This window comes from Zerene cesonia, chromosome 14, assembly GCF_012273895.1.
Source record: "Zerene cesonia ecotype Mississippi chromosome 14, Zerene_cesonia_1.1, whole genome shotgun sequence".
Lineage (NCBI taxonomy): Eukaryota > Metazoa > Arthropoda > Insecta > Lepidoptera > Pieridae > Zerene > Zerene cesonia.
This window is the reverse complement of record NC_052115.1, coordinates 7,028,145-7,044,384: the sequence shown is the minus strand read 5'-3', so window position 1 is coordinate 7,044,384 and position 16,240 is coordinate 7,028,145. Positions and strand designations below refer to the sequence as shown.

Here is a 16,240-nt window from a genome sequence, read left to right as displayed (position 1 = left end):
TATATATACTATTAATAAAACTTTCAATTGTTTTATTTGTAACAATAAAAAGTCTTAAGCAGCGATTTGTTATTATAACATTCTAAGAAACATATGCTTTTGCCAGGAGATTTGTCAAGTTATTAAATTCCGCTCTCTTCATACTAATTAAATAACGAAAAATTTAAATGGGTTCTGTATCTATCCAAGGACTGGCATGGTTCTGCAAAACTTAGTATCTGCACTACGTTGGAGAGGCTCTGACATTTCGTTTGCGTTCTACTTCTTGCTCCAGTTTTGAAATAAAGCAGTTTTATTCGTGAGCGTAATGTGTTAGTGTTTTCAGACTTTAAAAAGAAAGAGGTTATAAATTCAAAGAGTTTGCATATTTGTTGAGTCAATATTCAATATTAGATTATTCTTTTTTTAAATGAATTTTTAGTCTGTTTTGTTGTTATCTGCCTGTTCGAATATTTAAAAAGTAATCGGTTGGTTTATCAAAAAAAAGGAAGGACAAATGAAACTTTGTTTTGGATTGTTAAAATTCGTAAAAGATTAAGGTTAATTCTTGAATTTTCGCAAATTTAATTCGATTTTTTTATTTGATTCTGCCTATCGACATCTATATAAGACACTAAAACTCTGAACATATACAGCACAACATCGAGAACATATTTGGTCCGCGTATTTTGTTGGAGTCAACAAGATTGGAATATGTTGAAGAAACTCGAATGAAGTTAAACCGTCTGTAAATGCAATTAAATGAAACGTCCTTGCTTTTTAAACGTTGAACTGAAATGTAGTTGTAAATTTTCTGAGCTTTCGGAGGTGCTCAGTAACATTTTTTAAACTATACGTATCAAAAAAGAATCATAATAAAAGATGACACGTACACCTAGCTCCTATTAAGGTCCTGTAAGGAAAATAATAAAAATTGGTAAATCTATATTCACATTATCAATGATTTCTAAATTTAACTACTAAATATCTTTGTATTTAAATAAATAAAACTACGGACTTAATTAAATTTATTCAGAGGTCTATTAATTATATTTTAAAGCCAAATTAATTGAAATTTAAACGTTGAACCTTTATATTTAATGCGCAATTATTGTAGTCCAACAAACAAAATTTTCTTAAAATATATTAGCGCAAACATATAAGTATCATAATCTACATATCTACATATTTATATATAACATTTCATTCTACCGTCATGTTAATCAAATCCCCCCTCCCGCAGCACGGCAACGCGACAACATCCAGCGAGACGTCAGTCGGCACCAATACGGCGACGGTGACGGCCGCGCCGGGGAGCAGCAAGGCGCCGCCGGCAGCAAAGTTCAGACACGGTCTGCTGCAGCTCATGATACACACCATCGACCCGATGCACGACGGTGAGTTAGGTACGCACCGCTTCGCTTTTCTCACTTACACTCGCTTAGCTAAGTTGTGATCGGGCAATCGTGGGGCTAATGGTGTATAAGATACTTATAGTACCTATCCTATATTAATTAGAAAATAAAATAAAAAAAAATAGAAAAAAAAAGGAGAAAGAAGGATTCCTTCTTTTTCTTTCTTTCTTTAAAATGAATAACTTAGGAAAATTTATGTGAGCTGGTCAGAAATTAACGAATTCAAAAATTATCTTACCTTGTAGGAAATATTATAGGTTTTCTTTAAAGCACATTATTTTATTTTTAACAATATAAGAGAATTAAGGAAAACTAATTAAAAGAATCATAATTAGTCAATTGACAGATATTTAAGTATCGTTTAAAGGATATTTAAAACGTTTAGCTATATATAATATAATTAGCAGGTTATTAATCTTGTGGCTACAATTAAAGTAGTAGCTTTAATAATTATAAAAATACAATAATGGCTTATAATCACGAACTTGTCATGAATAATTAAAGCACAATAAACGCTTCCTCATATCTATACTAGTAATAATAGTTGGTCAGTTGGAGTTGGTCTGTTTGGACGCGCTAATCTAAGGAACTACTGGTCCGATTCGAAAATTCTTTAAATGGAAGCATTTATGGCGGAAAGCTATATAAAATGTACCACAAAATGAAAGCGTGGACCACATTACAGCTAGTAGTAGTAAAAAGTGGTGAGAGAATAAGTGACTTTATATAAAATTCACACAATAGCTAGGGCATCTATTATAACGCAATCGTCTCAAAGCCTTCATTGAGACGGGAGAGACACACAGAATTGCTTCTGAATGCCTCATTCTAAGATGTAACTTCGCTTTGCGATTCAATAAGAACACTTAGACTTTGATTGCCGCTCAAAAATATTACATGAAAACTCAACCACTTTCTGTACAATACAACAATTTTATTAACGACCGAATACTGAAACAAAGCAGAGAAATTCGTATCGAGAAAATAGCATAAACATTTTTTCATATTTTTAAAAACAGGTATTAGTATAAGAGTGATTATAATATATATTAATTATGATGATGTTTTGGACTATTAGTAATCCAATAAACAGCATATTATATACAGCCTCCTTCTTACCATCCACGAACAGCTACACAGAAACTATTCTTTATAACAAATTTTATTACTTAGTAAATACTCCAATACTCAAACCATTTCAACTTACAGAACCCAATTTACGATTTCCCGATCAATTTTAATTATAAACATCTTACAGTACATACGCATAATTTATTTATTCGAATTTAATGACAGATTTTATCTAAAATTATAACATACGCTTATGTGCTGTAGGTTCCAATTAATTATAAATATTACGTTTTAGACATAAAGCAAAAAGGTTAAAGCTTTTGAATTTTTGACTTTTTAAGCATTTATAAACACTGGGTATTTTAATATTTTATGGAGCAACACGGAAGAAATGTTTCTTATTCGCAAATAATTTATTTAAGATTTTGTTGTGAGACTATTTCCATTGTAATGAAACTATTAATTAGAAAATAACCAATGATATCAGATACATATGATAAAAGATACATTATAATCCAAGTCTGCGTTAAACATGTATTATTTAACTACAAACCGACTACCCGAAAATACCACAAAGAGAAAGAAAGAAGAAATAGTGCAAAACATGTTTCCTAAGAAATTCCACATCGTAACAGAGCCGTGTTGCTCTGTTTTGACATAATTTTTATTTGAATTTGCTTCGAATCACTACCGTGTATAGCACACTTTAATACGCTTATATTAATCTCTGTATATTTGTATGTATTGACGCCTTTAAACTCGATTTTGACTTTCAAACGGTCTGATTTCATTCAAACTTTGAACGCTTATCAAGGATCGATGACAATACAATAATTTCATGAGTCTATCTCATTATCTTGATAATGATCCCCATATTTACATACTTTTACGTATACTGTATAAGAGCATATGAGATAAGTTCGTTCTATTATTAAAGCGTGTTTTGTTTTATTTTCAAAAACTATATGTATTTAACTTTGGAATCCAATAAATGCTTGTCACTTGTTAATTCGCTTATTCACCCTTTGTATATAATTTTTTTATTAAAATATTTCTCAATCCAGCAACACACATTTGTAAAAAATACTGTTACTTGTAACACAGTCATAAAATGCGTCGCTCCAAATATATTTTGTGTTTATTGCATTAACACAACAATAATGTTATTAAATTATGATAATGCTTCATAAATCTTTAGCCTTAAATGTTATCACGATGTTTGCTAACGTGATATGATAGTTATAAATTTTAATAGAAACAATGTAACTCGCCATATCCAATTAGTAGGTATTGATTAATTCTGATAAGTATGCAGTTCATTATTTTGATTTCAATTCATCATAATATATCATAAACTTTAATCGAAATTTGATTTAAAAATGTATCCGAATTTAACGCAAAAACTAATCCTACCTCCTACTAATATTATAAAGGCGACAGTTTGTAAGGATGTGTGTGTTTGTTGCTCTTTCACGCAAAAACTACTGAACCTATTGCAATGAAATTTGGTACGTAGATAGCTGGACAACTGGAATAACATATAGGCAACTTTTTATACCGATATTCCTACAGGATACGGACTTACGCGGGTGAAACCGCGGGGCGCAGCTAGCTTGATATAAATTAAAATTAGTAGAATGATTCAATACCTTAAAAGCCTGTTTCCCCGCAGTCAATATGTATGAACGATTCAACCTATGAATAATCTTGCGATGATTATAATAGTGGTATATTTTACGGCAAAAATAGAAATCGTTTATTGTCTTCAACAATACAGTATACTTTTAGAAATCAAAGACTTTTTAACGGATTTTAAACGCGATTTATTCATTATATTATTAACCCGTCAGTCTCCCCGTGACCACGCTCGCTGTAAAGTGTTCGAAACGTCGGTTTAATAATATAATGAGTAAACCGCGTTTAAAATCCGCATAAAAGTATTTAATTTCTAAATGTATAATACTCGCGTAGAATCAAACACAAGAAAATAATACAGTATACAGTTAAGTCTTAATATAATTTTACATAATTTCAATCATGATTGAAAACGAACTGAGTTATCGTATAAGAAAACCAACAAAGTAAGTGAAATTGAGTACCTCCTTTGTTTTTAGGCACGTCACTTTAAAATAACCTATACTATATATAACATATTACTATAATTCACATCTTAATAGGAGCTTTCTATTGATAAAAAATAATCATGATCGGATCAGTACTTAATATATTTGCCTATAGCTATTACTAGCTTTGATTTTTTCATTATTTTATTATACAATAAAAACTACACTGGTAAAGTAGTAAAGAAATAATATATAACTATATTAATTTGTTTTTATTCGTATATTTAATTTGTAAGTGGACACATTCCAATTTGGATTACATTAACCGCTATCAGACATGAAATCTTCGTGAAAGAAAGCTATGAAAAAAATGGAGAGAAGAAGAAAAAGAAGAATATGCTGTGTCATCTAGAAGAGGTCCATGCAGGTTTTAGTAATTCAAAGTACTAAAGTTTACAATCCTTGTGTACTTTTTGTTACTAATGCCCGCGTGTGCTGTGTACGAGGGGAGAAGAAATGAGATTTATTCTAAGGGTAGAATAAGATTTGTAAGTAGTGTATTACATAAGAAAAGCAGTGGTAACTCAGTGCTGTGAACCTCGGACTTCGGACCTCGACAAGTCGGGGTTCGAGACCGAGTGAGCGTGCAGGAAATAAATTGATTTTTCAATTTATCTGCACATGTGGATAACATCACCACTCCTTAAAACGATGAAGGACAACATCGTGAGGAAACCGGCATGTCCAAGAATTGAAATTTCGACGAGATGTGACATCTGCCAACCCGCACTTAGCCGGCGTGGTGGATTATGGCCTGAGCCCTCTTAGAAGGCCCGTGTCCCAGCAGTGGGAACATATATGGGCTGATGATGATGATAATGTGCTACATAACTAATTTTACTATTATCTGATGTTATGTGTATATATTTACAATGAAAACTAATCTTACAAAGCGGTAAAATTTGAGTTTTTGCTTATAATGTTTTCATACAAAATTACCAGATCTATTCCAATAATTCTTACACCATCAGAAAACTGCATCTTCTCTAAGTAACATAGGCTATACATGTACCAAAGGTGAAGCCGTGGCGGACTGCTAGTCTAGTATAAGAACGTTGTTATTTATAAGCCGCTAAACTATAAATCCAAAAGCTTACTTTTCTACGAAACAATTACGCCGTTAGTTGTCTTGGAATCCGTACCAACTCTGAGGTTTTCTTATGTCTTATCGATAGACTTCAAATCTATGTTATTTTTAGAAACGCTGCATTAATTAAAAATGTTTTCACATCATAAAAGGTTGGATGTCGAAGCTGAAACTGTAATAATGTATGCTTTATAATGTGAAGATACAAATATTCCTAGATATTTAACAAAATATTGCATGGGATAGAAGCTATCTGCCTCCGGCTTCGGCCGCGTAGTAAGAGAAATTCCCATGGGAAGGAGGTGTTTTCCCACGTAAAAAGAAGCCTATTTTACTCTATCTCCTATCTATTACGAGACATATAAATCTTCTTATTCAATCGCTCGGTTACGAAAGATTAACAAACAAAAACATAAATAAACACACTCACATTTATAATATTAGAAGGATGGAGTAAAAATAAACGAATATAAAAAGTAGGTAGACAACAGATACACATTTACCCTTCTCATTCCTTTCTTTTATTCTCGCTGTAAATCCTTATCCCCTAGTCCTTCAAAGCGGGTAGCGCATTCGATGCAACCTGTGCGATTTTATTATATAAAACAAATATATTGGGGCAACAGAAAATCTACAAGTTCCAAAGTTGTAAGAAATAAATAGTTAGACATAATAATGAGTTTATATCTTAAACTTATATAAAACAATAAGGATTTAACAGGCATGTTTATTTTAAATTCTTAATTTCTCAGACAGGCACTTAAGTAATAAATAGGGGTATTTGTCATAATATTGCTAGCTCAAAATGTCGAACGTAACCAAAGCTTGTGTGAATTATTTACTTCGCCCTTATATTATCTGTAACATTCATACATGTTTCATGAAATAACCTTAAAATTATAATTAAAAATTGTTATTTAATAGGAAAGAAAGAAAATACGGCACACGGTATTCGTTTCCTAAGTTACCGCAAGTCAATTAGAGAGAGAATCTAATATGGGATTATAGATATGAGATTGTGGTGCATAAAGTCAAAGGATATAGCAGGGATATGTAAGGAAGTCTAACAGTATTATGCACAAAATGCGATATGGTATTATGATATTTAAATTGTATAGTGAACTAGCTTTCTACCGTGGTTTAGCCCTTGTAATAAAAGAAAATATAGACAGTTTCGGAGTTATCCCCACATGTCTGTTCTCAGTTCTCAGTCTGTGGGTTATGTATCTATGCGAGATTTCCCCACTATAAAAAAGGGCTCAATATTATATTTGTTCCTATTTCCATCTCATCAACAAATGTTTGTTGAAGTTTTTTTTATGTAGCTTATCACATAAGAGGATTGTTCGCTCCCAAATTGTTTTGTTTATATTATCGATATATATACGATAATGAAAACCAACTCGTTTTTATTTTTGGACGTAAAAATAATAACGGTTTGTTCGAAATGTATTAATTTTCTTAAAAATCCCTGAGTAATTGTTTTTAACATAGTAATTTAGAAGCTTCTTTACCTATTCCATAATTTTCGACGACCTAATAAAAAAAAATAACAAAATATTATATGCAGCATAGATATATAAGCATTCTTTATTCCATCCAAATCGTATACAAAGAAGCTTGAAACAATCACCTTCGGATTTCGGATGCGTCACACAACCAACGGATAATTCGGAACAAGGAAGCGACCCTGCGAGATAAAACTAATCATTTTAGGATTGTGCAGCAATATAAGTTAGTTAACCCCGTCCGTAGTGTGAACTGCATCGATTCTGTAAACTTGGCAGGTTTTCAAATACAATCGTTACGTGAGTTACGGAGCAATTGGCAGATGTTTTAAAAAAACGCCCGCCAGTTGGTTTGCGAGCGGTTGTTATAGTTTGGAGATTGCTTTTACATCGTATTTTTAGGGATATATTTTAAACTATGCTCTGCGGTTTCAACCACGTCGTGTATAATGTTTTAGCCTATGATCTTCGTTATAAATGAAACATTAGTTTAACTCGCAAATCAACAAACTCATCCACTTTATAAGTTTAGATTGTACAGTTGCGTATAACATATGTTGTTATTAATAACATATTATTTATATTTATGTTTATGAAGTTTATATATTATTATAACCCTTAATGAGAAAAATATAGATATATTAAGTACATATAATAATAATTAGGGAATTGAATGTACATCCTACTAATATTATAAATGAGAAAGTTTGTAAGGATGTGTGTGTGTTTGTTGCTCTTTCACGCAAAAACTACTAAACCGATTGCAATGAAATTTGGTGCATAGACAGCTGGACAACTGGAATAACATATAGGCAACTTTTTATCCCGATATTCCTACGGAATACGAACTTACGCGAGCATAACTACAAGCAGCAAGGTCACTTCTAGCTTCGCTTTCTTACAATATATATTTAATAAGTATATAAATACTCCATTTGCGATATACGATGCTCTTCCACAGCGAGCAGATTCACTCGCTCAATGCCAACACTAGCACAATAGTTCTAGCGTAATCACCAACACACAAACACGCAAACTTTAGCATAATTACTCGCAAATGGTAACAAAGATGAAAGCGGAGTAACCGTTTCGACCGCACAAAGTTCTTCTGATGAAATAGGCCTATTGTTAACCGCGATAATCCGAGCTGTACATTCGCTTTTATTTACATAGTCCGTCGCTTTGCTTGTGGTTATCGTGTTTTTGCATATTTTGTGATATCCTACTTACAACGAGAAGAGTTGTTTATATGGATACATCTATATACTCTTCGTTTGTTACTCTTTCACGCGAGAATCACTAAACATATTGTGATTATACTTGGCAGTGAAGTGGCTAATGTAATAAAATAATACATGAGCCATAGAAAAACTTGCTTTTGGGATTCGACCGCGCGACACAACTTGTATTCAATACTTAAAAAAAAATACCAATTGGAATTTAGCCCAGTAAATTACTCGCCCTATTTGCAAAAGTTAGTTTCATAAAGTTATAAGAAAGGTTTAAATTGAGAGAAAACTGGCATGTCGAAGAAACAAAAGTTCCATGACATCACATATGCCAAAACGCTCATGGCCAGCGTGGTGCATTAAGGCCTAAATCGTCATAAGAGGCCCGAGTCCCTACAGTAGGAACCAATATGGGCTGATGATGAAATTAAAGTTCATTATACAAACTCCTCCTCCAATATCTCTTTTTCTGCTTATACTCACAATACTGTGGTATATAATTATTATAAATACATTACCAACCCAATCAGATACAATTGATACTCGTTTATTTCGAAATAGGCACATTAGAATTCAGCACGTACACTACAAAAAAGGAACGCTATGATCTGGCTATAACACGTATAGGTATTATAACCCTATTTGAATATTGCATTGTCTTTCCTCATTACTGTTTTGTACGACAAAACTCAAAAATTTCAATTTGTTTTTAATTATATTACAAATAATACTATTCTGCGCACAAAGTCACCTACGTCTCTTAAGTTGAGGCACCAGTTAAAATTCTTGAATCCATGCATGTAAAGATTTATCTAGCAACAAAATAAAAAAATCCTTCATTTAAGAAACATCGGTTAGCAAAAAAATTAAACAAAAAATGCTACATTTATATAAAAACCTCGTAATTATTTCAGAATTTCAAATTATTTCATAACTACACAGAGTACCAGAAACAATTCATCAAAATTAATCAGCGTAAATTGAAACCACAGATAATATAATAGCATAGATAAAAAATACATTACTAATATTTCCCCAAACGAAAACCAGCTATCACTGCACATTTAGCAAATACCCTTGACATCTGCGTTTTAATCTAAATATTCTACTCTAATAACATCAACGACATTCTAAGCGTTTTAAAACCGTTGACCTCAATAATCATCCCTTTAATACCATCTCAACAATACTGACTACTATTCTAAAACTTAATGGCAGCTGGCCAGAAGTGGAGAAATTCTTAGCTTGCGTTTCAATCTCACAATGTTTCACAATAAATGCTGTTGAATAGGCAGGTGGATTAAATATTAAAACTCGCGACGCATTTTTATTGGTTATTGCGCATTAATAAAAATTCTAAACGGTTAACACGTGATTTGTTTGTGTTTAAAAGTGGCAGCAATATCCATATGTTGTACTAGTGGTTCACCCAGGTTCGCCCGTGGTACAAAATTATAGTATTCGGGAATCACGTAAATAAGTAATTATGAAATATGCGCTTATCTCAGCTACTCGACCGATTTCAATAATTATTTAATTATTACAAAGCTGTATATTTACTAAGTGACATATATTATATACTAGCTGTCCATCCCAGCTCCGCCCGGGGAGTCATTACCGTCATTGAAATAATAAAAACTATGGGATCTTTAAGTTGGATCAAACTGCAAATGGTGTGCAGATTTCATTAAAATCATCATGTTGAGTAGTTAGGAGTACATCGTGGACAAACATTGTGACACGTAATTTATATATATTAAGATAATGTACCTATATGTACCACGGACAAAGCCTCGACGATCATCTCGCCTATTGTAAGTCGTACTCAATTTATGGATACATCGTAACAAAATGCATCGAAGTTTTTGCAACGTACGGAATGTCTTCATATAAACCGCTTGAACTAAAGACCTCTATATTGAGCAATTCTTATATAAATATATATATACCTACACAATCTGAATCTTGGAATAGGCATCGCCCATTAAACTTAATATTCTTGATTATAACTTGATAGTCAATAAACAAATCTAGCTAGAATTCATTTAAATACCTCATTCATTCACATAAAACTCCATACAGTTAAGCTACCCATTTATTTTATGTCGTAAGCTGGTTTCCAGCTTTGACATTTTGGAAGCAAAGCACAGAGAAGTGAAACCGCACACGCATACACACATCGCCGTGGCCTCTAAAATAATTACACTACATTAATTCAGGTAACAATGAAGTTCATCTCGGCTGCAGCAAGCCAGGCACTTCGCTAAGATGCTGTGGTCGGCGGGTCTGGAGCACCCTCCACTCTGTGACGCAATGCGTCCGCTCTAGTTACTGCAAATATTATATTTGGGATAACATTACAAGTTTATAATTATGTCTTATGGCATTTCGATTTCATGCATCCAAATCTAAATAGCCTTTTTCTATTCGTTATGTAGGGATCTTATCGAATCGCATCTGACAGTTTACATATTCTGTCATATTCGATTAGATTATTAATTAAGGACAGATTATCTTAGTCATTTTTGATTAGAGTGGATTAAACTACACAGTTATTATTGGTGAATTAACCTACGACGCCGAGTTAAGTACGGTGTTTTATATCTAAACAAAAAATTAGTTTGTTACTCTTTCACACAAAAATTACTGAACCGATTGCAATGAAATTTTGTACGTAGATAGCTGGACAACTGGAATAACACATAGGCAACCTTCTATCCCAATATTCCTACGGTATACAGACTTACGTGAAACCGCAGGGCGCAGCTAGTAATACAATATACATAACATCTTTATAACAAAGCTATGGACTTTCTAACTACAATTTAAACTGTTATATCTATGTATATATCGATGTTCTATATGTATTAAAATGTACAACTTCGACTTGTGACCTATTTAAAAACGGTCAAATAGCATAATGAATAAACATCCGAGGCAGTAAAGACAGTCATTATTTTAATATCGTTCGTTGCTTCAATGAAGGTTGAGTTTCTTTAAAGTTGCCTCGTTGACTTACTTGTTTGGCAGCTGTTATGTATAATGATAGTTTGAAATATCATTTATAAGAGAGAGAGGTTTGTGGGTGGTTGTACTATATAATTTTCTTTAATACTGTACTTATTTAAAGGGGACCGCTGTGGCTACACCCATAGTTTTTTCTAAATATGAAACTTCCTTGTGCATGACGACACACATACTACAAAAGCGTTAAAAGAATTTAACTATATTGGTCGAGCCATTCCCGAGTCTTACGCTTAGCAACACATTTAGAGATTCATTTTTATTTATATAGGTGAATGACAAAAGCTCATGCTTTTATCGATTGCATATTTCGTTGAATTGTCAAACGAAACAGCAATTTTTCGTCAACATCACTACATAGTATATAACAAACTCGCTTTCCGCCGTCTGTGTCTGTATGTTAAGATCTTTAAAATTGCGCAACATATTTTAATGCTTTTTTCTTCAAATCGATAGATAGGAAGGTTTTATGTATTATAACATAGAAAAAAAGTGGAAGGAAAAGGGGTTTTAATTCGAATTTAACGCTAACAAAGCCGCGGGCAAAAGCTAGTCCGCTATAAAAGTAAGCTCGAGGTTGTATCACAATAATATATAGTTTACACGCGATTGTGAGAAACCTGAAAAGAGCTGAGTTGTTTACATGTAAATCACATTAAGTGGTAATCTGTGTCCGATATTTCGTCAGGCTGAATTAATCCTTTGATTTATATAGATTCTGTTAAGTGATGCGAAGAAATGACACGAGAAAGGAAAGGTTATGAAACGTTTCTTTATTATGTGATTGTTGCTAAAGGACACTGATAAACATATATGGCTATATGCATGTCCAATGGATTGGCAACTTATCTGATAAGGAATTGACTGGAAAGGATAAGGAATTGACTGGAAAGGTTTTTGGATGTGGTAGTCGAGCACGTTTTGGCACGAATTGGGCCAGCTCGCACCGGGGAAGTACCACACCTCCACAGCAAACCGGCATAAAATAGCATTCTGCTGCGTTTCGTTCGGTGAGTGGGGGAGCCAGAGGCCTTTTTTAATTCCTTCCCAATTTAAAGTCGGCAATCCATTTGTAGTGTTAAGGTCTGCAATGGACCTTATGCCTCTCCAAATGTTCATGGGCGGTGGTAGCGCTTACCATCAGGCGTTCCACCTGTTCATGGGCGGTGGTAGCGCTTACCATCAGGCGCTCCATTGCCGACTATGACGTAAAAACGGATCCCCCATTCATCCAACGAAACAGCATTTGAATGCATATTCCATAATTATTTATGTAAATGAAAACTCCTGCTTATGCTTCAACAATACACATTTATGAAGTTGGTGATTAATAACAAAATTACACAAAACTTTATTCCTAGTTGAGTTAATTAAAGTTTAAATTTGAAGAAAAAGAACCCACTCGAACTGTGTTCCAATATTTTTTAGTTTACTGCCGTTTTTTTTATAACAACTATGTCCCAACGAAGTCTATCAATGATTTTATTCAGCTTTTGATATTATTTTTCATTCTTATCATATAATATTCTAGCTAAACTTCCATAATATCATTGAGTGCAGCCCGTCAACAGTTATCTGAAGTCTAACAATAGAAAGTTAGGGCACAAAGGCTGGCTAACTTTGTATTTATTACCAATAGCGATGCCCACAAACTTGACGCTATCCTAGTCGTTAAGGAGTTCCACGATTTTGTATAAAATAGCTTTAATAGTAAATGGTTAACTTGTGAATTTGTGTGAAAATTATGTGTGTATGTGTGTGTAAAAAGGACAAGTTTTAATAGATATATTGTAGAAACAAATCTTGATAACATATAATTTATAATCAGTATCGATAAGAGGTAATTTTACAATTTGATTCCCACGGTACTTGAATCTATAAATAAAACATGACTAAACATTCTTTGTGCTTGAATCATAACATGAATCATAACGCTAATAACCTGTTTCGTATTTTTTCATATACATTTTGAACTATTTTTTTAGCAGAAGTTATGAAATTAGTTTCAATCATTACATAATAATTACTTTTAACATAAAACTGTCTTCATATTGTCACACCTAGATTAAATTTATGCTGCACAGAAGGCACCATCTTGGAATAAAAACAGTTCTAATAAACCTGCTCCTTTTTTGAAGTCGGTTGATAAAAGTTTATAAATGATAAAAAGGCAAATGTAATTTACGTAACAGACGATAAAGTAACCAAAATTAGCGCCCATGAAATGTAGAAGGTTTTCGCTCTAAATAATTCGCTCGTAGCACAGCGCTACGAGGCTCTACGTTACCGTAGAAGGCTACACGTACAGCGTACTGGACAATTGCCAAACAAACTACGGTAATAATAAAAGTTCTTTTTTATGTCCGCAAAATTCTACGACTGTTTACTTGTTTTACGAGTTTTAAGTAAACGATTTTGAGAGCTAAAATTATGTTTTTTTCGTTACTTTAGACTATAAATTAAATCATTACAAAACTTTTTAAAATTATAATATTATATAATGTTCACGGATACGCGAATATACTAAAGTCGAAATCGAATTAAGTGGAAACTCCCTTATTTTTTAAGCTATTAAGCTATTGCATAGCTTATATCGCGGGCCTTGACCAAAGAAACCGAATCCAGAAATCCCGTAACGAAAATAACCTAACACCCCCCACTCCGACTGGCACAGCGGTGATACTTTTTACTTTTGCCATCTATCGATGAATAGCAGACCTTTTAATGACTTTTTGATATATAAAAACAAGGGAAAAATACTGCATAAATAAAATAAATAAATAATTATTATTACAGAAGTTGATAAAAAATGCTATGCAATAGCTTTACCGCGGCTGTCTCCGAATGCCACACGTTTTTTTTTATTAAATAATTTAAGTCTATGTAGAAATCAAATATTGTTAATTCAGAAACATGTGTCAATGATATCAAAAATAATTTAATTATCGTACATACAAAATTTAATCTCTCCAAATATAATAATTTTAGTATATTAATTTTATATTTTTTATTATATTAATTTATTAATATAATAACTTTTTTTCTAACATTTTCTTCCTATAAAAAATATTATCATTGCTGGTTATTAAAATAAAAGCTTAACGCATTTGCATAATAAATTATGATCCAACTGACATGGCGTTTATTTCACATACATTTCTCCTGGATAAAAAGTACCCAAATCTCTGAACCATAGAATCGCATCAATCTATATAAAAATTAATTCGATCCCCACGTAGCGGAAACTGGGACAAACATACTGCTTGTTAATACCATTAATAGCTGACAACTTATACGAGAAAACCTGTTTAAGTTTCGGTTGTTAAGTAGATTACGTAATGAAAAACGCTGTTATAAGTTTAAACGAAAGTCAATTACGTATGTCTATACTAATATCATAAAGAGGAAACTTCTGTGTTTTTTCTATGTTTGTACCGTTTTCAGACAAAAACTGCTGGTTCGATTTCACAAAAACTTTCACTTTTGGAAAGCTGCAACTTCACTGAGAGACATGGGCTATATAAGTTCCACGGGCGAAGCCAGGCGAACAGCTAGTCGATAATATACCTGAAAGCAAATCTAACCCATTCTGAAATAGTATTTGACTGTTGTACTAAATTTAAAGTCATCCGTTACAAACAAACCAAAAAAGAAAAGTTGATGGTTTTAATATTAGTTGGACACATTTAAATATTATATACATGCATGAATTATCACATTTATACATACTATAAAAATATGTTTACTAATTATCTTTTATTATCTAGCGTTCCCGAAACGGTTTTTAATGCGATTATATTTTGTGTTATGTTTCTCTATAACTCCGTGGATTTTCCACCATGATTCATTTTGTTTAATAGGAAATTGTTATCATTCGGTCTCATTTTAGAAACTCCTTCAACAGGCCTCGACAGGCTGATAGCTTTTTGTAGAATAGTCAAGATAAGAAAAGGTTGTATATACAATGGTTAAGTTAAGGTCCAAATATCCTAAAGTTAACCATTAAATATTCCCACTCACTCACTTTTATACACTGATCTGCTTTATTACACCCTACTTAATTATGACTAACTATAGTCAAAACTTTACTATATTATATGGACTATTGATATTTTTATTATACGGACGGCCTTCCTCCGAAGACTCCTAAAGGACCTTACAATGGCATAAAGAGTTAATACTCGTATTATAATCGCGATATCAGAAATTAGTCACTTCTCAAGAAGGGCCAGTAGTTCTTGAGATATACGCAAAATTACATCAAACTCTTTATTCTTTATTCTTATATAATTAGTACTTGCTGCACGCCCGGCTCCGTCCGGGTAGTAATTTAACGTTATTGAAATAGTATAAACTATCCTATCTTTTAAGTTGGATCACTGCACATGGTGTGCAAATTTGATTAAAATCGGTTGAGTAGCTTAGAAATCCATCACGGACATGAAAAATGCGACACGTTATTTATATATATTGAGATAGATTATACTAATAATATAAACTATCTATATTTTTGCACAAGATTACATCCATAAATCGATTGAATAATAAACAATCAAATCATGTTTCTAAAGAATTTTAGAAGATTAAACTCGCATGGTTTCGGGACGCTAATTTCCTTCAAAGATTACAAAATATATGAAGTGCGTTAAATTCATTGTCATTCAATGAGATAAGTTTAGTATCGCCGTGGAGGCGTAGCCATATCGGCTGATATCTGCGGAGCTTGCTCTGACCTACTTCCATGGGACGAATTTCGTGTTACTTTGCGCTTATACGTATACATTTCGGTTCTAAGCTCGAATAA

General features: G+C 32.7%; 1 protein-coding gene across 3 annotated transcripts in view; it reads left to right on the top strand.

Moving 5' to 3' along the window:
• Positions 1-16,240, top strand: part of LOC119831963 (sodium/potassium/calcium exchanger Nckx30C) — a 67,876-nt gene that overhangs the window by 32,335 nt on the left and 19,301 nt on the right. For 2 of the 3 annotated variants that reach the window (XM_038355536.1, XM_038355534.1), the window contains one exon: positions 1,223-1,385. In XM_038355536.1, coding sequence (XP_038211464.1) covers positions 1,223-1,385 — 163 coding nt within the window. The remainder of the gene's footprint in view (positions 1-1,222; positions 1,386-16,240) is intronic. The other variant, XM_038355535.1, reaches the window with a different exon arrangement.